Source organism: Amphiura filiformis, chromosome 5, assembly GCF_039555335.1.
Source record: "Amphiura filiformis chromosome 5, Afil_fr2py, whole genome shotgun sequence".
In the NCBI taxonomy this organism is placed as follows: domain Eukaryota; kingdom Metazoa; phylum Echinodermata; class Ophiuroidea; order Amphilepidida; family Amphiuridae; genus Amphiura; species Amphiura filiformis.
The window spans coordinates 74,524,312-74,550,494 of NC_092632.1; the positions used below are offsets into that span (position 1 = coordinate 74,524,312).

The window sequence follows — 26,183 nt, forward strand, 5'->3', positions numbered from 1 at the left end:
AAATGATGATCGGTATTATATCGTATGCATGAACAAATTATTTTATATCAGAAATAATTTCATTGTTCACACAGACACCTCGCTACAGTCATGGTGACTTGTATATCAGTCACCTCTGAATGAAAATTCGTTTAGGTTGGTCAAAGCTTTCAAAGGTCAAACATGATTTTCGCACACATAAGTCACAGATTTCCTTGACATCACCATGCAGATATAATACAAAAAAAGTCACCTGTACCCACTTATTAGTTACAATGAAGAAAAACATGGGTTTCAGCTATACAACTATTGATTACAAGACACAATTTTGATAGTATTCACAAAAACACACTAACCTGATCCTAAACAAATATAGGTGTTATCAGGTAATGGATTAGACTTGTAGACTCACCAAAAGGAAACCATTGAAAAAAAGTAGCTATATATCATTGATTAAACTTTTTCACCTCTTGACATTCTTGCAATGTTTCGACCAATGAGTGAATGAAGGTCCTACCTAGTTGGGCTACCCCTTATTTTAGTCCAAGATCAATATTAGTGCATTTTTGTGAATACAGATCAAGAAATCAATCAAGGTGAAGAAACAAAGTAGTGAAAGATCCTGGTATTTACTAATTGGTAACCTAGAGGTGTATGTCATCTCTCATCATCATCATCGTCGTTATCATCGTCATCTGGAATCTGAAGATCTCTTTGGAGCTGCTGCATTAGGTCTCGCATCCGAGCCTGCAAAATGACACAAGGTATGGTACTCATGATTAAAGGCAATGATGGTGAATATGTTTGAGTCTGCAATGGGACTGGTATTATTTCCATGTTTGCCTAGAGTTAGCCTTGTACCAAGACAGGTTATATGAGGCAATAGAGCAGGGTAGTACTTTTGGGTGAGAGTGACTCCCCAGGATAATTTTCTTCCAAAAAAATCTAGAAAACATGCTAATTCTTTTTTATTATTCTGTAGCAGAATTTTTCCAAAATTTATTTTGAGCAGAACTTTTACAGCCTATACCATTATTAATTGGGGGTATAATTGCTATTGCTGTTGAATTTGGATTTATTTTTGCAAATTTCGCAAGTGGACATGCAGGCATCAAAAGATATTTTTTATATAAAGTTACTGCATACTTAATTACCGGTATACAAAGTTTCCACAAAATAAACAACTCGTACATTTTCAAAAAAACATAAAAATCTCAAAAATAACTTTACATGCTCAGTGCCAGAAGTGGGCAAATGCAATAGCTGCCCTGTGAACAATTTGCAATTTACACACAATATACTGTACTCATCTATACATGGCAGCTAACACATCAGCTATTGCACTTACCCACTTCTGGCACTGAGCAGTCTTTTTACAGTAAAGAATTGCGAGCTGAGCTTATTTACCTCATCCAATTGTTGTTTGTGAAGTTGTATGTGCGTTTCAAACACTTGCTTCAATACTCTATTGGTGAATATGCCTCGGTTGAGTACGTCATTGGTAACATCAGTCACAAACTCTAAGTAGCGCAATTCTTCTTCTCTGTCAAATCAAAAACATAAACACACAAGATAATAAGTTATGATTCAAAACTTTTGATCTCAACACAAGATTTGACATACCTTAACACAAGATAATTGTTTGTTTGTTTGTTTACCCAGGTTGGTCCGTGAGGGACACATGCTTATCCATGGGAAATCCATGGACCGTTCCAAACTCATACAATAAAAATGCACAAGCCTGGATAGCCAGTGTTTAAAAAAGTAACCATATGCGATAAGTACACGATTGGCTTTTGTTCTGTGCCTCTATAGAGCTGTATCTTGTATCCTTATTCAAAATCACTGGGAGAGACTGCACTGAGTGCACTCATCTGTGTTTATTTCCACACATGGAAGGGAAAATAATGTTCTATCCAATGTTGATCTTAATGTGCATACTTCTAGATGCTACTTTTTGTTCCATTTTGAGGTTTGCCAAAATGAGCCAGAATTACGGTATTTCTGTATGTATGAGAGCCAACGCAATGGGCTATTCCAGTTGAAATCCACACGACCCCTGTGGAAGATTTTGGAAATATCTTCCACAGGGGCAGTATGTTTTTCGAATGTAATTGGTCAGTGTTAATCATTTTGAAACCCATGTGTTATGGCTTTACCTAAATCTTCCACAACTGGGGTAAGTATTTCAAATGGAAGTTACCCAAATGTCTATTCTTTTTGAAACTCATACTCCCACTGTGGAATTCTTTAGCTAAATCTTCCACAGGGGTAGTGTGGATTTTAAATGGAATAGCCTAATATGGCATTTATAGTCCGAGTTCCTTGGATCTAAATCTTTGGTATCTCTGAATAATGATACGTTTAGGTTTATACCGGGGGAGTACTTAGTACAAATGACCATACGGGGACGTGCCGCAAATATGGGTAGCATTTTCGCCTTTTGCCTTTGGTATATCAATGACCCCTTTTTCTAAGCCAATTTGGCCGTATATGAATGGGTTATTTTTTCAATTTACTTGAAAAATTGCCCAATTTTGCCTCAATCTAGCCAAAATTTTGAAATTGTCCAAAAAAAATTTGGGAAAATTTGTAAAAAATATGACAATATGGGTTAAATTTGGCCGAAAATTTTGAATTTTGGTATATCAACAGGTCCAAATTTCTTGAAAATTTGGTATATTTATGGGTCCACTTTCAAATTCTCAGCGGCACACCCCTACCAAAATCAAACTTGAGTACCCCCCCCCCGGGTTTATAGAGTTTAAAGCTGCTTCAATTTCTGTGACATGCAATGATGTTACATAATAAGTGCCTATGGAACCATGTGGCAGTTTAAAAATACGTATCTATAGTAAATACCAGAGAACTTCAGCGGTGGCATGATGTTGCATGTAAATGTATACGCGCGCGCCATGCAAAAGAGTCACCGACTCTGTTGCCACGGCAGGAAATCGGCCAATCAGACATCAATCAGGTTCCGATCAATCGTAGCTAATTATGATTAGTCAATCAGAACCTCACTTCCATGATTACGGTCGACGCAATGTTAGAAAGAGCCATCACTGAAGTTCTCTGGTATTTACTATAGGAAGCAACTTCAAATAAGTATTACATTAATTTACATGAACTTAACTTCTACTGTAAGGGCTGTAGCTAATGTAAGTCCTTGAGCTAATTGCAATTCATCATCATTAGGCACAAAATGCAAACAAAATTACTTCCGATAAACATTTAATTTAACTACTGTACTATATGAGCACACATCAACTTGGTTTGGCTTGACATTGCAAGCAGACATACATTTTATTTACTCATATCTATATAAATAAAAGGAAGTCGCTAAATCTTGTCCAGAAGCAGGCGCCGAGATACTTTCACTTTCAGCTCTGATTTTTGCGTACATTGATCGGGTACATATTGCCATTAAACCATCTGACGTTCATTTTTGCAAAACTATTCAATCACTATGGAAATAACAAAAAAAAATGGTTGGTTGCTAGGCCGTTGAGGTCAATAACCTTATGGATTAGGTCATGACAGCAAACGCGTCAAATGCAGTAAGTGGCGAGTCACGCACCTGCGCGTACACGGCACCATAGTTTCACGCGCATTGCCGCGCATGGTATGGACGCATTTAATGTTGGCTTCCGCGCGTAGGCCTAGACAGTAGCGAAGGGGGGGGGGTGCACTAGACTCGATCCTCCAGTCCTCGAATACTCACGCACGGCCGCTCCACTGTGCTGTATAAGGCAACGTGAAGGATTGTGGGTAAAAAAAGGCGCCGCCATTAGAGGCCAGAAGGATTCAGGCTAGGGGGGCACACTCAAAGTTTTTGCCGCCACCTTTTTGAATGGCCACGAAGCACCATTGTGTCAGCGCCGTGCAGGGGTTGTGTCCCCTCAGAATTGAAAACTTGGTGAGTAAAGGCCTTGAAGCCATTTCGGGGGATCATGGGTGTAAGCTGATGAAAAGGGGTTCATTGGGTGACAGATTTGCAAGAAAGTGCACTTTTCAGAGGGAATGTTAACAATGGTTAAAATGTAGCCAACAGGGACAGAACTGTTCAGTATAGCCCTAAAAGGTTAAATGTTAGGGTGTGGGTGAATGTCCACATTTTGGAAATTCTCATTGCCCCGCCTGTAATTAAATCCTGGCTAGAATATAGGCCTTGCTATTAACAACACGGAATCGCTTAAAATGTTTTGCAGCAACTTTTAATGTTGCTTACGATTATAACCCGAAATTGAAACGTTTTCTAGCAACCTCTTCTAACCTTAATGTTTTATAAATAATGATAAAGTTAAAATCAATCATTTTGTCACGAGCTGTTTCAAAAGTAATCTGATGGATTGAATGAGTAACAACATTATCACAGGTCTGGATATTTATGATTATCAAGCTAACATGATCATTGCTATACTGGATGAATAAGATGATCTACACCAAGACACCATGATTATCATCACCGTTTACCATGTTTACTAACCACTCCCGTTTACTAACCGCTCCCGTTTACTCAACTAGCGGGGACCCGCGCGAAGCGCGGGTCTCTCGCTAGTTATTTAATAACTTACTGTTCCTCCATTTTCCTGGAGAATCTTCTTGGAGTCATTTCCATTGTTCTATTCCTGAAATGAGTCAAAGACACTTGAGTTAATTTAGATCTGACCGTCAATCACTACTGGCTCATGCAATCTTTTTCAATCAACTCTAGGGTTGGAGACAAATAAGATTTTTGAATGCTGTCATAAATAAATTAGTGTCCATTAGTGACATAATTAGGTAGAATCTCTCATCGACTGAGGATTTGGGATATATTTGTGACTCAGGATTTGGGATATACCAAACTAGAATTATTACATAATTAGGTAGAATCTTTCACCGACTGAGGATTTGGGATATATCAATTAAACTAGAAGGTTGGCCTATTTACTATTGATCCATCCACTGATAGCATTACAGACATCACCAATGGTTAATTTTGTAGTGCAATCGGTCTAAACACTGGACAACTAGAAAACAAACACATCTTTTTTGCTGGTTTCCGATTGTATCAACTTACAATGGTCCTGGTCAGTTTGAACACCAAAGTGAAGCCCATATAATATGTGACATGATCTGGTCCATGGGGGCCAAAGGAGGCATTTTTGAAAACTGAGTTACTGTAATTGTTACATTACACATACAAAAGGCTATCATTTACTGAAAACACCAAAGGTCTAGCATACTTGGTTCTAAAGTTATGAAGTTTCTTGATGTCTATTTTCTTATGTATTTTTTTTTTTTTACTCCATATTTTTACCGTTAACTCAGTTTCAAATTTGCCGCCTTTGGCCCCCATGGACCAGATCGTGTCAATTCAAACTAGAAGGTTGGCCTATTTACTATTGATCCATCCACTGATAGCATTACAGACATCACCAATGGCTAGTTTTGTAGTGCAATCAGTCTAAACACTGGACAACTAGAAAACAAACACATCTTTTTTGCTGGTTTCCGATTGTATCAACTTATGGTCCTGGCCAGTTTAAACACCAAAGTGAAGCCCATATAATAAGATCCTACCTTTGTAAGGTGTAGCTATTCTGTGACTGGTTTAAGACATGTCCTTCTTGTATATCACCTAGAGTAGTATTAAATTCTTTGCCTGTATTCTTTAGATGTGGCGTAGGTTTGGAATGTTTCGATACCCAATATGCTACGGCATCATTCGTCTCATCTTCAGTAGGGCTGTTTGGGATATGCGGCTCACCATACTCATCATTTCTGTTAAAGGAAATAATACGACTTGTTATTAATTCTTGTGACATGCTGTATAGGTTAAGTGCTGACATAATTCACTGATTAACATTATGTTTTGTTACCTGGAGAGATTGATCATGTCTCACCTCCTTTTTCAACCAAATTGACGGTAATAAATTTTGTAGTGAGGGATCAACATTTAACCACAAATTGCCTTACGCAAAACTCACTTCCTGGAAACCAAAATACCACACAAGGTCATTTTTATGTAACTCATTGACCCAATTGTGATATATACTGCCACTAGCTATAATGGCATCCTTGTGATCTGGTCAACTCATTGACAGATACGAACCTCAGGAGGGAATTCAATTTTTGATCAATTCTCTCCAGGTAGTGAACGTAATGATACATTCGAACGGTAAGTCATCAAAACACTGTCTTCAAAGATGGAATCCAGAGAACAATATGATTCAAGCAGGTGACCCAACTGTCAATAATTGTTAAATTTGAGACTATGATACTTTTAAAGGGATGAATTGTTTACTTTAGTATCAAACTAAAACATTGCATAAAGGTTAAATAATTTACTCCTTTGTCCTCATGTTAACTTGGACGGAGAGCAGGGCTTTGATAAATCAGAGAAATCATGGAGTAAAACAGCAAGGTTTAATTCTGTAACGGAGTCTTACAACAAAAAACTGGCATTTTGAAATGACTGTTAGATGTTTTTGGTACTAAAATCAACTGAAAAATAATCGGGAAAAGCATCGAAAATACCTGGGTATGAAACAGTTGTTCAAAATGTCAGGAATTTATTGAAAAATTGAAAATTTCCGATGAAAAATAAACACTTTTTTTTGACATTCCTTTTCTGAAAATTATGAAAACATGCAGAGAATAAGATTGTGAAGTGCATGGCATACAGACATACACAGTGTCCGAAATAAGGAAAATATGGAGGTTGTCTGGAGGACAACTAAAGCATAAATTCTGTTTGTCCTCAAAACATTTTGGTTGTCCCCAAAATGTGTCATATTTTTAAGAGATAAAATATAGTGCTTGTCCAGAGGATAAGTACATATCTCAATATGGTTGTCCCCAGTGATTTTTGGACAAGAGGACAAGAGGATAAGTGCTTATTTCGAACACTGGACATACACATTATTAACCTTTCATATCCAAACTAATACAGTCATCATTTGCACTATAATACATTGACAATAATTTTCCTCATGACTAACCCTGTTTGGTCGTGCGGTAGCTCGATATCTTCCTCAGAAAACGATGAGTAGGCATCCTCTTCAGCTGCCTTAGGTTTAGCTTTCCTCTTTGGTGGGTTGTAATTCTTAGACTGTGCTAATCTAGATTGGGCATTAGTTCTTAACGTTCTTGGAGTATACTCTTTCTGTGGTGTCGTGAAGCTATCAGCCCTTTTATCAAGCAGATCTGTCGTCATTCCTGATCTAGGTCTATTAGTGCCGCTTAATCGTGAGTTACTTCTCCTTGATGTACTTAGTCCTGTGGTCGTATAGCCTAATTGGTTATTATTGGCACCGTAGGTACTGTTCAGACCGTTTTCTTTAGGCCTGTGTCTAGATTGTTTAGGGCTGGCATTCCGTCTCTGATGTTGTCCGTATATGTCATCATCATCATCGTCTTCTAACAGATGATCTACAAGCTCTAAATCTTGAAGTGTCAGATCCTGAAACCAGATATTTGAAATAAAATATAGATGGAATGGGAAAGTAATTTCTAGTAATCATGAACAAACAAAAAAAACACTAATTTTTATGTGAGTGTATGCAAGTATCCGGTAGGCTTATGTAAATTTAAAAAAAATAAGTAACTGAGATCTCATTTAAACCCTTTAATGTATTTACTCATGTACAATACATTAGAGGTAGGTGGCCTGATTGTAATGTATTTAATTCGGCCTGACTGACATTTAATATAAGGACCATCACCCAAACATCCTTATTCCAAGTTTATGAGTTGATAGCTCCAGCAGTTAGTATTTGTATTGAAATTGGACCATGGAAAATATGTCAAAATCTTAAATCTTGAAGTGTCAGATCCTGAAACCAGATATTTGAAATAAAATATATACAATACAGTAGAGGCAGGTGGCCTGATTGTAATGTATTCGGCCTGACTGACATTTAATATAAGACCCATCACCCAAATATTCTTCTTCCAAGTTTATGAGTTGATAGCCCCAGCAGTTGATGGGGTAAAGAGTGTGAGGGATAAGGTAAAGCCTCCATTTCTCGTTTTACAAAATCAAAATTCTGTTTTGCAATTTTGCCATTTTCCGTGATTTTCCGTTTTACTCATAAATCCCTATAAAAACACCTTACAAAGCAAAATGACAAGACAACATGAAACTTGTTAGTTATTTGTCCTACCTTACTGAAGCCGACCTTCGAATTGACTAAGAACGTTACACAAACAAATCGCACATGGCATGCATTCAGTCAATCACTACTGAAAGCGCACACTCCGTGATCCAGTTTCAGCCAGTTCACTGCTAATTATATGCGCCACAAGGAGGTCATACGTAAAGCACGGTACGCTCGCACAGTAAACCAGTACGGCACATGTACAATGTACATACAGAGTGTAGTGTTTTGCGGTCATGAGCTGTCATGATCGACCTGGCCCAGTTATTTTCCAACCATGTGATGCAACATCAACAGCGCACATGTACTGAGACAAGGGTTGTATTGGGTGATTTAAAGTGAGTTGTTATGCTTGGAAATTGTATTTTTAGTTCAGCTATTTCATGTTTGACAAATTTTTGGATAGTTTTAAATATTTTTTCAAGAAAATTCTTACTTTTCTGTCAATTTTAAGCTTACTTTTTCAGAATTTTTCATTTTCGATTTTCCGTGCTCAAATTCCAATTTCCGTGATTTTTTCCCGTTTTCCGTATTGCAGAGGAATGGAGGCTTTAGGATAAGGTTGTCAATCAGGTCATCCTTTTATAATTATAATTCAAAAATAAATTAGTTACCCTATCATATGATCTCGCTGTGTCTGGTCTATTGTACCCAGATGCTTTAGATGAGGATCGTGACGATGGTCTACTGGCTGACTTGGCTTTCTTCTGCATGCCCTGCCTTTTCACCTGGTCTATCTCTGTTTTGTGGAAAATTATATAGAGAAGAAGTGGATTAAAAAAAAAAACAATGTCATATTGAAATTTTTAACTTTAAGAAATTGCTATTACTGATATGGAACATTGTAGTATGCAGTGTGATTCTATGACATGTATTTTATGACTGTTTACATGAAGCTATTGGCTTGAACATTATTTACAAATGCAGGCAAGCATATCATAAAAGCAATTTTCTTCAGATGTGTTATTATTATCTTCAGAGATGAGGGGCCTACCAACTTTCACATCTGTACAATCCTGTGTTACATAAGAACTTTGACACAAGGGTTGATGCTGCATCAACTTCTGGTTCAATATCACACAGCACTTCAAAACAGCAACACTGCTGATGAAGTCAACCGATGGTAAAACATAAGTTTTGACCGGTCTTGATCAGATGAAATTCTTTATGTTATGGATAATCTACAGACCTGATGAATTTATTCAAAGAAAAAAGTGTTATGTTACCATACATTAAGTTACAAAAAACAATATTTGTTGTTGGCCAGGAAAAACCTCCAATGTGTCTTTGGCCCCTGAACATGTTTAAAGCAAAACCTCCTATGTAACCTCTTGGCAGTTTCATTATAAATATGTTCAAGGGCCACAAGTACATAGGTTTTTCCTGCCCAATGATATATCATGCTTACTTTTTACGCTGGTGGTCCATGATTTTGGTGTTGAGCTGTCGATACGAGCTGTGAAAACAAGCAGAATGTTAATATATTAGAGATACAATAAAAAAATCTAAATTACTGCCTCGATGAAGGCATACAGACTATAGTGAGAATAATAATTCACACAAGTTAGTTTACTCACTATTCTTAAACACTTGAGAACGTTCTTAAAATCTTATTGGTCCTTACCTGTGTGACATGATATAGGACGGTTCAGCATGTGCACATTGCCGCAATACGCTATTTGAACCAATCAAGAGGCATATATAGCAATATTAACAGGACTGATCGATCTTAAGCCCTAGGTAATTTATAGTAGAAATTAATTTGATTAAAATTAGTATACTTTTGATATTTTTATTTGAATTGAAGTGTCAAGAATTAATGAGAATAAAGAATATTGTTTTTAGTCGCATACTTGCTACAACCCATTGTAGTAAGTCACTACAGACTGAGAAAGAAATAGATTTAGTTCAATTCCAGGTTAACAAGTCACTTACATTTTGCCGTATGTATCTTCTTATAATGGACATTGAGATGATCCATGACTCCATACTGATTTACAAGACGTGTACAGCCGGTAGCAGCAAAGGCTGAAATTAAACAACAAGACAGAGCTTGAAATAAAACTTTGACTTTAAAACAGTCTAAATGGCGGTACCCGTAATGAGTGAATCAATCCCTTTTAACATTATTTATTGAAAATGTTCTGCATTTGCTGTTCAAATTTATGGTACTCCCTATGCAAAGTATGTATTCATTTTCTTATTCCCAAATGTCCATACCGGTACTAAATTACATCTAAAATCTTTTTCTGTTTTTACCAAATTGAACTACAATTAATTTTTTTTTTAATTAAAAAAAAAGTAGAGTGTGTTACCATTGCTCTTGACTGATGTATGTCCTTTGTATGGGCTCCTCATAACACCTGTGCCAGATGGAGGCAGCTTGTGCACACTTCCTGTATGAAACAAGAAAAAAACCACATGAAAATATATCATCAATTACATCTAAGCTGATAGAGATAGGCCTACATGTACAATGTACCAAGAGAACCCTTTAAAAAATCCTGCCAATGAAGCAAATACAATGTATTTGAAAAACTGACAGCAAAGTGGCTGGATAGTATGAGTCCAGAGAAGATTTGCAGGCACAGCACAGTGAGCACACAACGTATTGACTATCAGGACTTGTGACAGGGGCCGATATAGAAAATAAAATCTACATGCACAAATGAGCTTTTTTCCTAACGACAGGCTGAAAAGTACATGCAACATGCACAGCAGTAAAGTAACATGCCCAACTGAAAACCTGTATATATGCATTTGTGCATGTATTTTTCATTGAATTTCCCTTAATGTTATGCTGTAAAACAGAGCGACGACGCAATCAATTTTAAACCTTATCACGCACACGTTGTGGTGCTAACTGGTGGAAAATGAGAAGAAACAAGAAAGGTTATAAAAATTAAAAAAATTCAGTTGAATTTGGGACTCGCTAGGAAGCGAGTGGTTCTGGCCGTAAAACAGCAACCTAATTAAAGCACAAGACTACAACATCAAGGACTAAGCACAACACATGCGCACACCATTATTCCTGCTCGTCTAGTTCCAAAAGTCACAAAACTAAGGGACGTTGTGCAGTACCACAAAGAAGAAGAAAAAATGGAAGCATTTACTCAGAAAAATACATTATCTGTTTTTCGATAAATTTGCCATCTTGAATAAATGCAGCATTGCGTCAGGCAGCGAAAAAATGTCAAACATGCTTGAAAATGCATAATGTCCTAGCTTAAATTATCGTCAAAACGAGCGTACATCAAGCACTTTACGCAAACGTTTCGGAGGCATCACCGGTTTTACAACTAACTATTACATGTATGTCCAAAATAGCGATAAAAACATGGATTTCGGAACAAAATAAAGCTTGTTCGATGAAATAAAAGGTATGTTTGTACCATGGAAGAAAGAGATAAGAAGGAACCACAACGAACGCATTCACTTTGTCCACTCCCTTTACCGACATTTAGTTGACATTGTTATTCATGAGGATTTACTTTGATCAATACCGCGTTAAATAGGTGATTGGTATTGTATTCCATGTATTTGCATGTCTTCTGGAGCGTGTTTGAAGGATGATTTGAACTAATGACCTTCCGTTCAAGCCCCCTATAGGATTTTCTCTGGTGGCGTGATCATCGGTCATCGATGGCCTACATCTTTTTCTTCCATTTTGCCCAATTTTTCCGAACTTTGATGACTTTTTTCTCAGAGTTGGCAGTCTTTGGCACTGAAACGAGTTGGCTAGTTACGATTATACACATATAAACTATTAAATTAAACAGGTTTTATGTACCGGACTCAACCGAACATTGTGCATTATTTAAGAACATTTTACATCTATTTTTCATCGAAAAAGTCACCAAAATCTTACCTTATTTGCTAAAGATGAAACTCAGCAAAAAAACGGCAGATTTTGATTACCTTTTCGATGTTTTATAGGACAATTTCTACACAACACGATCAAGAAAACAGTTTGACTGTAGAAAACAAAGCTACTATACATGTTCAGAGCATCAGTGAAATTCCAGAATCTTACTTCTGGGTAGCGTTTGTTTGTTCGTGGATGGGTTTGTTATAAATTTTTTCCAGTAATGATTTTGCCAAGCATCGATCGCGGTAAATGGATTATACATGAAAGCAAGTACTGTTGATAGCTTTTCTTTTCATGCGTCAATAGATAAGCGGATTAAAACTTGGCCGATCGAAGTCGTTGTGGTTCCTTCTCATCTCTTTCTTCCATGTTTGTACATAGCTAAAAACATGTTTAACCTTGATGCGAAAGTTTAATTTGATAAATTAGTCATTTGTACCAATATAGCTAGGGTGGTCTAAAAGTCAGCATCGCCCCTTTCATACATGTAGTTAGTCCGAATAATCAGACCCAGAACAAAATATTAATTTCTGACATGATCGTGTTCTGGGTCTGAACTGTTTCCATTCGAAATCTTGATGCCAAATTGGACAAAAGAAGCACATGGTCCTACTTCACAGTTTTTTAATCCCCTATTCATGTTGCGTGAATCATTCTATTGTGGACCATCCTTTTGATACTTGAGTATTTGGACAAGCTGAACAGTTTTGACAGGCCCTTTGTCTACCTCTCTGTTTGTAAACAAACAAGGAGGTCGAAATTGTCCTCCTCTGCGAATACAAAAGGCAGCGTAATAGTACGGCACTAACATGTAGTCATGCACTATCATAATCATATGATCATGTACCTTAGAAGTGTACCTATAGTAGGAATTCCAATTGAATGAACGCAGCTTTCAGCAGCTGTACTCGATCCAACCGCGATCGTATATCGCGTATTTCAAATTACAACGCGAACGCACGACCTTGGATACAATGCTAACCAATCACGAGTGCATTGGCATGGTCATGTCATCATGATGGTTGGATTCACTTCCGCGTTACTCACGCAGAGTCGCACACGCTGGCGTACATCGCGCGATGTGTACGCAAAAAATCGCCACGCTATTGAAAGCTGCGTTCATTCAATTGGAATTCCCACTATATATATTATAATGTATAACGTCAAATGAATGTGAATGTCTGTCACTCGTGACTGTCAGACGTCTGGAGACAGTTCAGAGTAGACTGCGGAACTCAGTCTTCAATGATAGTCGTCATTTATCATTTGGTCGTTATATGACTATCATGGAGAGACTGAGTGGTTAGGCAACATACACGGAGGTGCACCCTTTATCGTGTTGGTTACCGGTTCTTAATTCATCTTCGTTAGCAATTATGCACACTTACTATTGTACTGAAATTGTCTCTAGTCGTATATGAGGTGATTACGGTTTCTTCTTCTTGATTCCATATTGAAATCAGATGATTATTTCTTACACATTTAGATGAAATCGGTGAGAACACGCCAAATTTTTCACTCGCAGCAGTCGTCCATGTTTATCGCACAATGCAATATGGGAAGTCAGGATTAGCATATTCATGATATGGGAAGTCAGGATTAGCATATTCATGATATTACTAATTCCACTCGGCTATAGGGGAGGTAATTGACTTGATTGACAAATCACCCAGACGGCGTAGGGCGATCCCCGCCCCCATCATGCCCATTGCCGCAAAAGCATTTAGCATACGGTGAAGTGGTAGAGTCCACAGAGACCCGGATTGAACAACGTCATCACATGGCCATCAGTGTTGAATTATTTGGCAGCTTCGCCGAACACTGCGATCACGGCAAAAATATGAAACTACAAATTTGTGTTTGAACAGAAAGGAATCCGCAGATAATGGTAAATTTAGAATCATTGTACACTAACTATGAAGTCATTAGATACCGGTAGTCGATCTTTATGTTTTGGTGTGTCACATGTTGTTAGAAAATAGGAATTTGTTCAACAAAAGTCACAAACAATGTCAACAACTTCCACGTGGAGTAGTTTGTGTTGTTTATCAAGTCATAAGTCATACGACACCAATTTGGTGTCTTTACCGTAAACGCCCTTTTCGGAGGCGCGGAAGTTTTCCGCGCCTCGGAAAATGGAGTTTACGGTTTATGACTAAGTTCAGAGTAAAAAGTGATACACGATCTCATTTTTTAAATTTATTATTGTGACATCTGATATTAACATGTCCATGAACTAAATTAATGAATGCTATTTGTACATGCATGCTAGACTGCGGAACAATGATAGTCAGTCATTTATCTTTTGGTCGTTATACATGTACATGTATGACTATCATTTGAGGGACTGAGACTGAGTTGTTATAATATATTTTCCAAGGTGCAATTTCAGACAATAGCTGGGTATTAGTGGGGCAGAGGTTATCTATTGAATCCTATCATGACCACTGAAGCATAGTCAAGTCTGCCAAGGACACTCGGCACAAATTGAAAGACCATTTATGTTAGACTCGCTGAGTCTCATGGACGCCGTTCGTCCACTGAGACTCGTTTTTCCCATTTTGTGTGTGAATGTGATTTACACGCTTAAGACTTTGCGCCGCTGTGGCATTTAAAAAAATTTCTTTGAAATTTGGACGATGCATGTAAAACTGTACTCATATTAGAAGCTGAAACTTAACTAGGATTCTTACCAAATTCTTGAAATAATATCATTTGGAATTTCGCGAATAAAGATGATTTAAGAAGCCGCCTCTCTTCCAGCGTCCAACAAAAATGATCACGAATGAAAAATGACAAATTTCACTGCGCGTGCGCACAAGAGTAAATTTCGCTGATCCCTCCTGTTCTTTTCAATGTCAATTTAACACACGATTCCCGCTGTTGTTTTGGTTCCGGCATTGTCCTCTAAAAAGCCCGTATAAAATAAAGACCCCTAGCTTACTGAAAATATACGCGTATTATGCGGCGCACTCAAAGCAAAGGTCGCTATACTACGACGCGCCCTGCACAGCACACAGCATAGCGTGAATAAAAATGATAAATAAATGATTAAATAAATAATTAAATAAATAAATAAATAAATAAATAAATAAATAAATAAATAAATAAATAAATAAATAAATAAATAAATAAATAAATAAATAAATAATAGGCCTAAATAAATAATAGGCCTAAATAAATAAAATAATTTAATAAATAATTAAAAAATAATAAAATAAAATATCTAAATAAATGATTTAATTGTTTTAAATTCATTTAATATAATAATAAATTGCTTAATAAATAAATTAATAATTTAATAAAAGATTTGATAAATATTTTGATAAATACATCTAATAAATAAATAAGTAATGAAATAAATATATAAATAACTTTAATAAATTCATAAATAAATAAATAAATATTTTAATAAATAAATAAACGATTTAATAAATATTTTAATCAATACATTTCATAAATTTTATTTATTTAATTAATATTTTAAATAAAAAAAAAAAAAAAAACTAAGTAACTGTTTTTAAATAATATAATAAATAAATATATGAACATGGCATTTATTCCGTTGACATATGAAACAATAATGACCATTTACCCTACGACCGAGAAGCTTAAGAAAGACCAAAACACGAAGATTTTGCATATCATGGATGGCAATCCAACAAGTTGCCTTTTATTTTGCGTTTAAATTTGTTTCAAATTTTTTACACCAATTACCTAGATCTCAGCCGACAAAAATTTAACAAATTTATTCTCATAGAGAACATATAGAAGACATTTGGAACACGACAGCCACCATCGTATTCCCTTACCACAGTGATGCGGACTGAAGCAAGTGTTACAATTTGTGCTATTGCAATCGGCGAGGATCGGTTATTTGCACAGTGACAGGGACTGTACAGATAGCTATTTCCAAATCAAATCAAACCTATCCTAGGGTAGACCCATCCCCTAGAATTTGGATTCGAGTGGAACACTCTGAAAGCGTTGATTACCAGAATTACCATGGCTGAGACCCCCACAAGGTATATATACTACTGGTGCATACATTCAATATCTTGAGGGTAACTGTTCCTGGCTATCTCCGCAGGTGTGTACGTGACCTGGAAGTTACAATAGATAAAAGGTTTTATAGTGAATTACTTGTGTACATGTGCATATATATTGTTATAATTTACTAAAGGAATCTCAAAATCCCCATCTCCAGCAATTATGCATGTAGTCCTTGGCGAGAAACAAATTTTTCCACACATACTACTTAACATTATATTCCTTAATCTTTTATCGATCTCCATTTTCTGAAACTAATCCAAATATATAAAAGGAACAATATTATATTGTGACCTTTCTCCTTCTTTTTGAAGATCTGACTGCCTTTCACTGGATTCCCTGTGATAAACACATTTGAAATTACATAGCTAGTTAAGCTTTAAAAGAAAACTACAATTTGTAATATTTTACTTGTATTGCCAATATGTTGAGGCTTTCTGCAATCCAGTGTTTCTCTATATTGTAATAACAACTTTATATAATATTTTATGATGCTGTCCTTCCTACTTTACTTTACTTGCAGATATTGTGAAGGATTTCCTCCTCATATGTGATGCAAAGCCCTGAATCACCTAAGGACAATTAAAAATTAACATACTACTGAAACACAATAGACAAGAATTCAATATTAACTGCTGTGGTGTAACCATAATGTAGACAAGTTTAATGCCTCAATGAACCATGAAAAACATGTGAGGGAAATTACCCTCTGTAAGTGCGAAAAAAAAGAAAATTTGTCTCCATTATAACTACATTAGACATTTCATAATAATAACATTTCATAGGTAATATAAACCGCTGTGGTGTAAACATAATGTAGACAAGTTTTATGCCTGGATGGGCCATAGAAAAACCTGTGAGGGAAATTACCCTCTGTATGTGCGACATAGAAGAAAATTTGTCTACATTATAACTACCTTAGACATTTCATAATAATAACATTTCATAGATAATATAAACTGCTGTGGTGTAAACATAATGAGACCAGTTTTATGCCTGGATGGGCCATAGAAAACCCTGTGAGGGAAATTACCCTCTGCTTGTGCGACATAGCCGTAATTTTGTCTACATTATAACTCCATTAGACATTTCATAATAAAAACACTTCATACATATGGTAATATTAACTGCTGTGGTGTAACCTTAATGTAGACAAGTTTTATGCCTGGATGAGCCATGGAAAACCTGTGAGGGAAATTACCCTCTGCTTGTGCGACATATCATAAATTTGTCTACATTATAACTACATTATACATTTCATAATAATAACATTTCATACGTAATATAAACTGATGTGGTGTAACCATAATGTAGACTAGTTTTATGCCTGGATGAGCCATAGAAAACCTGTGAAGGGAAATTACCCTCTGCATGTGCGACATAGTCTTTGTATACATTATATCTACAACGAAACATTTCATAATAATAACATTTCATACATATGGTAATATTAACTTCTGTGGTGTAAACATAATGAGACAAGTTTTATGCCTGGATGAGTCATGGTAAAACCAGTAAGGAAATTACCCTTTGATTGTGCGGCATAGCCGTAAATTTGTCTGCATTATAAATACATTAAACATTTCATAATACACTTCATTAATATCGGTTTGTTAGTGACATGATAGCTTCTCTATATTTCTCTTTACTTGAGAATGACATATCAATCTGACATAAATGCACACTACCCTTTCAATCACCCCATTCTGCTATTGGGAGTGGTGGGTGGGGAAATTATTATACGATGCGAACTTGTTGGATAGTCATTCATCAATGATCAAAACAATCCATCGCGCACTCAGATTTTGCAAAATCCTCGAATCCCATTGGTTCCTTGGTCAGGCCAAAACCATAACAAGACACAATACATGGCTGGATATGACCCAAACGGAATAAATAGCATGATTATATAAAAATTATAATTTGTCCTATAAGTAGGCCTATAGCATTTATTCCGTAGAATTAATAAGGACATAATTATCATAATTAGGCCTACTTCTAAGCTCAGACCTTTCAATTTCAAACGGAATAAATAGCATGATTATATAAAAATTATAATTTGTCCTATAAGTATAGCATTTATTCCGTAGAATTAATAAGGACATAATTATCATAATTAGGCCTACTTCTAAGCTCAGACCTTTCAATTTCAAACGGAATAAATAGCATTATTATATAAAAATTATAATTTGTCCTATAAGTATAGCATTTATTCCGTAGAATTAATAAGGACATAATTATCATAATTAGGCCTACTTCTAAGCTCAGACCTTTCAATTTCAAACGGAATAAATAGCATTATTATATAAAAATTATAATTTGTCCTATAAGTATAGCATTTATTCCGTATTCCATAGGACCGTAATAATTAATTATGAAATAACATTTGATTTCTTGTAGGCTTGCCGACTTCCAATTTAAATAAGTCCGTCAGAACCAATAAGCCCCCCTGGAACAAATAGGACCGTCTGAAACAAATAGATCCGTAACCACTTCTTGCTTAACCTTCTTCCCCCCAAAACTATCCTAGCCCCTCTTTTGCTGGAAAATATATCCCCAAAAGAAATCCCTTTTCTCGTCCCTCCGGGACCCGGTATTAATATAAACTTGTTTGCTATTGTATTATTTTTATTATGGTCAGACGCTATATATTAGTCCCTTAATAAGCCCGTATTGGTACTTTTTACGTGTTGAAACTCCATAGGGCCGGGCCTATTAAGGGACTAATATAAAGCTTGACGATATCCAACACACTTATATTAGTCCCTTAATAAGCCCGTATTGGAGATTTTAACGTGTAAAAAGTACCAATACGGGCTTATTAAGGGTCTAATATAAAGCTTGACGATATCCAACACACTTATATTAGTCCCTTAATAAGCCCGTATTGGTGATTTTAACGTGTTGAAGCTCCATAGGACGGCCCTATTAAGGGACTAATATAAAGCTTGACGATATCCAACACACTTATATTAGTCCCTTAATAAGCCCGTATTGGTGATTTTTACGTGTTGAAGCTCCATAGGACGGGCCTATTAAGGGACTAATATATAGCGTCGACCAAAATAAAAATAGCAAACAAGCTTAAATTAACACCGCCCGGAGGGGTGAGAAAAGGATTTCTTTGGGGGATTTTATGACCAGCAAAAAGAGGGGCTAGGATAGTTTTGGGGGAAGAAGGTTAAGAAAGAAGTGATTACGGATCTATTTGTTTTAGACGGACCTATTTGTTCCAGGGGGGCTTGTTTATACAGACGAGAAAATCGCAAACTTTTGTGTAGCGAACGTAGGCTCGACATGCTTGAACAGCTCTGCACTCAACAGCATGTGTGTACTCGCACTGCTTGTCATGCCTGTGCAAAACACGTACACAACATAGACCGTACATGTAGAGCTCAATTCACAGCATTGCACTCTTGAACGTTGGCTCGGGTATGCTTGAAGTTGCACTACACACAGACACAGCCATGACAGCTCTGCACTCAACAGCATGTGTGTACGTGCACTCATTGCTTGAGCTGTGCAGAAACACATTTTCACCGTAACATGTATTAGACATGCATAGCGCATGCATGGTAGAGTTGCTGAATGTTCTTGTACTCAACAACAAGCTGCGTGTTTGTACCATACATGTAATACCCCTTCGCGTTGATGCAGTGGACCGCCCCGATGCATGAGTGCATTGCAAATTACTCGGATATTTTATTGAAGTCATGAGTCCACAAGCATCATATGCCTAGGCATATAACAGTAAGTGGCCTATTTAATGTCAATGTGATCTGCATATTTGTGTTTGTTTCAACGGAATAAATAGCATTTATTATAATTAGGGCATAAATTAGACAATAGAGGGTAAGGCCTAGTGGCCTAGTATAATGATCATTTAGGCTATTTATTTATACAAATGCAATGTATTCCGTGTAAATTAAGAGTAGGCCTTTCGATCATTATATTTGTGTTTTCAAACGGAATATATAGAATGTTATTAACATTTAATGACAAATACTATTTATTCCGTCTATATTTAAGCCCAATAAAAGTTTAACGTTTGAATTGGAAAGGGCTAAGCCTGCAAGAATTATATATAGGCCTAGGCCTATATATTTTTTTATAAACAATTATGCTCATTATTATTTCCTGATATATCTACGGAATAAATGCTATTATGTTCATATGGCAAACATGTGTAATCATGCTATTTATTCCGTTTGAATTGGAAAGGGCTAAACCTACAAGTAATTATGAAAATAATTAATTTCTAATAAAGTCTACGGAATAAATGCCATAGGCCTACTTTTAGGACAAACAAAATGTCCATGTATTAAATCATGCTATTTATTATTTATTTATTTAAAATATTAATTAAATAAATAAAATTTATTAAATGTATTGATTACAATATTTATTAAATCGTTTATTTATTTATTAAAATATTTATTTATTTATTTATGAATTTATTAATTGAAATATATTTAAATAGGCCCTAAAATAAAAAATAAAATTTCATAATAAAATTTCATATTCATACGGCGCCCGCCCGCCCGGCATTCAACCGTTCAAATTTTCACGTCATCACGTCCAGCACCCTCTGCATGAACTCGCGTACTTTTTTTCAGTAAGCTAGGGAGTGCCGCCATTTTACGGGCCTATTAAGGGACAATGCCTTGGTTCCAATAAAATAGCCTAAATCCCAAGGCCCCGATCTCAAAACAATAAACATGGCGGAACAAGCACAACCCGATGACCGTGCGTAAGCAGTTGAATGAAGGACTGGTTGATTAAGTTAAGTGAAAATACGTCATTGATCACCATCAAGCGATAGTCTCTGCACAGCCAATTTGCGCCGGCCCTAACGCTCGTCGTTCCTATAGACACATACAGTGTGTGCCGAGACTAACCTACCACCTGCCTACGACAAAAACAAATGAGACGAAGAACTGAGCAACCATTTTTGTCCTGAAAAATGCTTCATCGTGACGATCAGAAACGCCAAAATTTTTTTTTTTACTACGCTGGATATTGTTCTGGAATCAAAGTACATGTAAGGATCAAATTTGAAGGTAAATAGGCCAAATATTGCAAGAAAATCTACTCACTAGGCGGCTAGGGACTGCGCATTGAGTACACGGCTATAGGGAAAACCAAAAATCTAGACTAATTTATGTCAACTCTCGACAAAAAAAGAATGCATGCAAGTCAGGTCATACGACACCAATTTGGTGTTTGTTATGACACCAATTTGGTGTTTGTTATGCTCCTCGAAATTAGTACCTTACAGTCTATGTCTGCATGCATGCATGTGTAAAATGAACTGTGAGTTGAAGTGAAGATGAACTTCAGTCTTCAGGACTTCAGTCAATGAACAGTGATGAATGTCTTCCGAATTTTGATTAAAAATTAGGCAATATAAATACGTCCATATTTACAGGTAAACAATGCAAAATTACACCCACTCAGAACCTACCAATTGGCTTGCTTTTAGCCGCCATATCTGCAGTGATCTATCACTCCACCATATCTCAATCAAATATTTCACGCTTGCATGATTTTGCTGTTGATAGTTGTCATGGAAAAGAAATAATTATCGAGGCAAAATGTCATGTCAAAGGTCACAGCTGTTGAATGGTTATAGCGCCACCAAGCGGTCAAAATTTGTAAACAGGAAGCAAAGAAAAGATGGCAGAATCACCAACATCAATCCCGGGTCTCCCAACACTGCCCAAAAGTCTAAGTGGATTACTGAATGCAAACAGCGGAACATGGAGAAAAACAGGCAGAATTCATGCCCATAAAACGAACATCCATCACAACTTAGCAGAAGATGGAAATAGTAGTCCTACGCGAGGACAGAGACCGAAGAAAAAACGGGTTGTGATACCTTCTGGCAATCTGGATGCTGCATTAGCACTGCTCAGGAATGAGATGGTATGTGTGTGTAACCCCATTGGAATGTCTTGACTCAGTTCTCAGTACATGGGGGCTGCCTGTTTTCCCTTCACTTTTACATGACGTTTTTACAAGTACTAAAAATGGATGATTGATTAATCATCTGATTAATCATTTCAGCAGTTACTTTTACACTGCACTATAATGACTATTTATAGGTATCCTAGGTGAATTCAAATTTGCCATCAAATTGCATCGTTTTATATATCAAATTAAAGCCCTTGAGTAAACTAAGCCAAAACTGAAAACCTTTTTTTCATAGCACTTTCCGTAGCAAAGTTACATCTTGTCAAAGATTGACTTTCATCAAAAAGATTCAGCTAGCAAAATTCCCCAAAACGGCATTTCGGGGTGTTTCTAGATCTTTAGTCTCATGGCGATGGCAGCTTTTTTAATGGAACTGCTATCAAAATCCTCTAAAATTCCATGTGCGACTTGATTATCACCATAAAAAATCATATATTTGGGTCAAGTGAAGTATAGAAAACATATTTATGTAGGTTTCCTTCACCCACTTATTTGAAAAATCATAACTCTTGATAGGAAGGAGCTACAGTGATGGTTGACCTACCAGTCTATGCAGTATTGAATGGGCTTTCATTTGATACCTAACTTTGTTCATTTTAACTAAGGGAAAAACTTGCAAAATGTAAAAATGTTTCCCCTACCCCTTAAAATTTTGATGTGTGTAAAAATTCCTGCCATTTATAAAAATCGGGATTACAAGAAAACTACAAGAGCTATAGGCTTGAAAAACTAATCAGTTATGCACAGTATAAGTTCCTACTTGGGTATAACATTAATATCTTTCCATTCCTTCTCAATTTTCTTTTCTAATTTTTTTAACAATTTGTGACATCTGTAAATTACGTAAAATTTGGCATTTCGAAAAATCGCAAAAAAAAAAAATATTATGGCGATATGTTTAAAAAACTAATCAGTTATTCCCATGATACAGTACTACAGGGATATAGTACCAAACTTGTGCTAAAATGCATATTTTTTGAGTTCTAATTTTTTATCCAATTGGCTCGCCCCCCCATTTTTGAGCAAAATCGGGAACAATTAGTACCTGTAATATTGCGCAATCATGTGACCTATATTCAATGTGTGTGCACCAATCAGATGTCAGACTTGCACTACAACATGATGTGAGCCTTGCAGAGCCTTTATAAGTGTGCCAATAGAGTTCAAATATGTTGTGATGATGTTGTCACTTATGGATCTCATATTTTTATTTCCGTCAAAAGCATATGCCTGTACTGTAATGCTCATATCAGGAAAACAATGACAGATTTTGCATTTCTGACTTCAGAAAAACTAATCAGTTATTCCCATGATACAGTACTACAGGGATATAGTATCAAACTTGTGCTAAAATGCTCATATTTTTATTTCCGTCAAAAGCATATGCCTCTACTGTAATGCTCATATCAGGAAAACAATGACAGATTGTGCATTTCTGACTTCAGAAATGAATTCTGCACAAAATTTCAGTCTAGAAAACATATTTAAAACAATATTTTTTGAAACTTTATATTTTGCCATTTTTGGCAGTCAAACCTGCTTCAAATCTGAAACCGTGTCCTAATTGAATTGAAGTTTTACAAGAATTAAAGTTTTATAAGACTACTTATGACATATTATTAATTCTTTAATCAAATAACATTTCCTCTAGACATGTTTTTAGTTTGTAGAATCAAATAAAGTTCAACCAAACTTGGGATGCCGCTTTTCCCATACAGTTTCTATGGTACCGTGTCCCAATATCCGTGTCCCAATATCCGCCCACCTGCATGCTCGTTAACATAATTAATCATAAAGTTAATTAGAATTGGTAGAGAAGGCTGGGTTTGGTGTCAAATGAAAGAAGAAAGAATAGGCTTTAAAATGATATCAAAATGAAAGCTGTAGGTGTTCATCTTCATATCTAAATAACTAAAGTCATTACATATTTTAAGAAAAATGTCACACCACCCACTTATTAGTACTCCCACCTTGTAACGCAGGGCCTGAAATCTTGCTTGCAGGACTACATACAGTGCTTCAACAGCATGAAGGGGCCAGTAATAAGAAAACTCTAGAATTGGGTCATCCACATAAAAACAAATTACAGATGAAAGGGTACAGTAAGACATGTTTTAGTCCAAAAACAGGGACTGGTTATGGGGGTACTACACCCCTGCCCAATTTTTTACCTATTTTTGCATTTTTCTCAAAAATTATAGCGCATTGGTACAAGTAAGATATATTATAGGGGCAAGGACTACAACTACTCAAGGCAAGTAGTAACTCCACAACTGTTGTCTGTGCTGAAATAAAATTTCCAGTGCAGTAGTTGTAGTACTTGCCCCTATAATATACATCTTACTTGTCACCAATGCGCTATAATTTTGGAGAAAAATGCAAAAACAGGCACACAATTGGGCAGGGGTGTAGTACCCCCTTAAGTGCCATTTTTTTGTCAGATTTAGAGGATATTTTAATTAGCATTTAACAGGAGTGCATCCTATATGCAGCAGTAGAGACTCTCAAAACAAAATTGTTTTTGACATAATTATTTAAGGGGGCACTACACCCCTGGCCAAATTTTTGCCTATTTTTGCATTTTTCTCAAAAATTATAGCGCATTGGTGACAAGATATGTATATTATAGGGGCAAGGACTACAACTACTGTACTGAAAATTCAGCAACTCAAAGCAAGTAGTTATTGATTTATTGATCAAATATTGGTTTCCCTCATTTTTGACTGTAACTCCATATCTGTTGTCTGTGCTGAAATAAAATTTCCAGTGCAGTATTTGTAGTCCTTGCCCCTATAATATACATATCTTACTTGTCCCCAGTGCGCTATAATTTGAAAGAAAAATGCAAAAATAAGCACAAATCTGCGCAGGGGTGTAGTACCCCCTTAAAACAAACCTCATTTAGTATTACCTGAAAATCAATCATTCACCATGATTTGCATGTTTCATTTCAGGTTGGTCTACGTCAACTGGACATGTCATTACTATGTCAGCTTTTGTCGCTACATGAATCCGTACAAGACTACAAGGTCGTCCTAGAAACCGCCTCGCTCAACTCCATGGACTTTGATAGTGAAGTGGAGGGCTCCCTCACAGGCTCAATCAGTTCAATCAATTCTCCGATGAGTCCAATGACACCAGTGCATGGTGGGTACTCATACAACCCTACAAACACTATGTAAGAAGCAGCAACTGGAAACTGTACATTGTGTGAGCTCCTAAGTGTTATCATCACCAATTATCTGGAAGTATTATGTGTGGACCTGTTTTCACAAGAAAGAAATTATGCTGCTACATGTTCATCAAAGAAGAGGTCTTCTGATGTCTTAGTGCCTCATCATATCAGCAGTGATATAAATTACTGCATAAATTTCTAGTTCATTGGAAGTTTTAGTTTAAACTTAATGTAATACATGTACACATGTATGTTAAGATTTATTGTCAGTATGGAAGGCGAATTATGTTCCACATTAGATGTGAAAATTAGATTTGATATGGAATATTTGACATGTTTCTAGACACTGCTAGAGCATGGTAAATATTCCATGCTGTTTTTCTTCCACTGCAGTTGAAATTAATGATGTTGTGTAAAAAAAGTGTCATTCAGTGATGTGCTTGTACTAAAGAAACAAAATGATTCTATACTTTTATCAGCTCGTAATTGGCGGGAATTGTTAGGCTTTTACCACTACGACGAAAAGTAGATCCACATTAAGAGTAATATAGTTGACCTGACTAGCCTACATTTTGCGTGTTTAAAAAGAAAATCTAGTATAGGACTTTAATTGATCATTTGTGATGCTTCTCGCAAAATGTCACAAGACAACTCTCAAAATAAAATATATTGATATTAATCTGTGATGTCACAAGGCCTGCCGATTAAGAACTGATCAAACTATAGTGTGTTCTGGTAAGATGTGTGAATCATTGAATGACACTTTGAATGAGACATTAACATGATGAATTTGATACCGAAATTTGTGCTGAAAAATTAATGTATTCCACTTTGTTTTGGATTCACTCTGGATAGAGTCTGTTTACTAGACCGAGGCTGATTTCACTAACATTTAAATACATTGTTACAAGGTCCTGTGTACTGTTTATGAGGGCTCTGTAAATCCCTATTAGTACGAAGTAATCGTACATTCATACAATTTGTGATTTAT

General features: G+C 36.2%; 2 protein-coding genes across 2 annotated transcripts; one reads left to right on the forward strand and one right to left on the reverse strand.

Moving 5' to 3' along the window:
- Positions 1-55: 55 nt before the first annotated feature.
- On the reverse strand, positions 56-21,635 carry LOC140153698 (spermatogenesis-associated protein 7 homolog). The gene is made up of 10 exons (XM_072176522.1): positions 21,509-21,635; positions 10,442-10,522; positions 10,062-10,154; positions 9,535-9,582; positions 8,741-8,865; positions 6,969-7,429; positions 5,548-5,748; positions 4,557-4,610; positions 1,387-1,522; positions 56-726 (listed from the first exon to the last, which is right to left on the reverse strand). Exons 1-10 carry the CDS (start codon positions 21,531-21,533, stop codon positions 637-639), a joined length of 1,314 nt encoding a protein of 437 aa, XP_072032623.1. The 5' UTR covers positions 21,534-21,635; the 3' UTR covers positions 56-636.
- Positions 21,636-21,706: 71 nt separating this feature from the next.
- Positions 21,707-25,822, forward strand: LOC140153700 (protein FAM89A-like). The gene is made up of 2 exons (XM_072176524.1): positions 21,707-21,969; positions 24,972-25,822. Exons 1-2 carry the CDS (start codon positions 21,721-21,723, stop codon positions 25,197-25,199), a joined length of 477 nt encoding a protein of 158 aa, XP_072032625.1. The 5' UTR covers positions 21,707-21,720; the 3' UTR covers positions 25,200-25,822.
- Positions 25,823-26,183: the final 361 nt, after the last annotated feature.

Bases quoted from the DNA above. Each gene is read 5' to 3' on its own strand.
- LOC140153698 (XM_072176522.1), bottom strand. From the start codon at position 21,533: ATGGCGGCTAAAAGCAAGCCAATTG. The intron at 4,611-5,547 runs GTAGGATCTTAT...GACTCATTTCAG, and splicing joins AATAGCTACACCTTACAAAG to GAATAGAACAATGGAAATGA. The intron at 727-1,386 runs GTAAATAAGCTC...GTCATTTTGCAG, and splicing joins ACAAACAACAATTGGATGAG to GCTCGGATGCGAGACCTAAT.
- LOC140153700 (XM_072176524.1), top strand. From the start codon at position 21,721: ATGGCAGAATCACCAACATCAATCCCGGGTCTCCCAACACTGCCCAAA. The intron at 21,970-24,971 runs GTATGTGTGTGT...GTTTCATTTCAG, and splicing joins CACTGCTCAGGAATGAGATG to GTTGGTCTACGTCAACTGGA.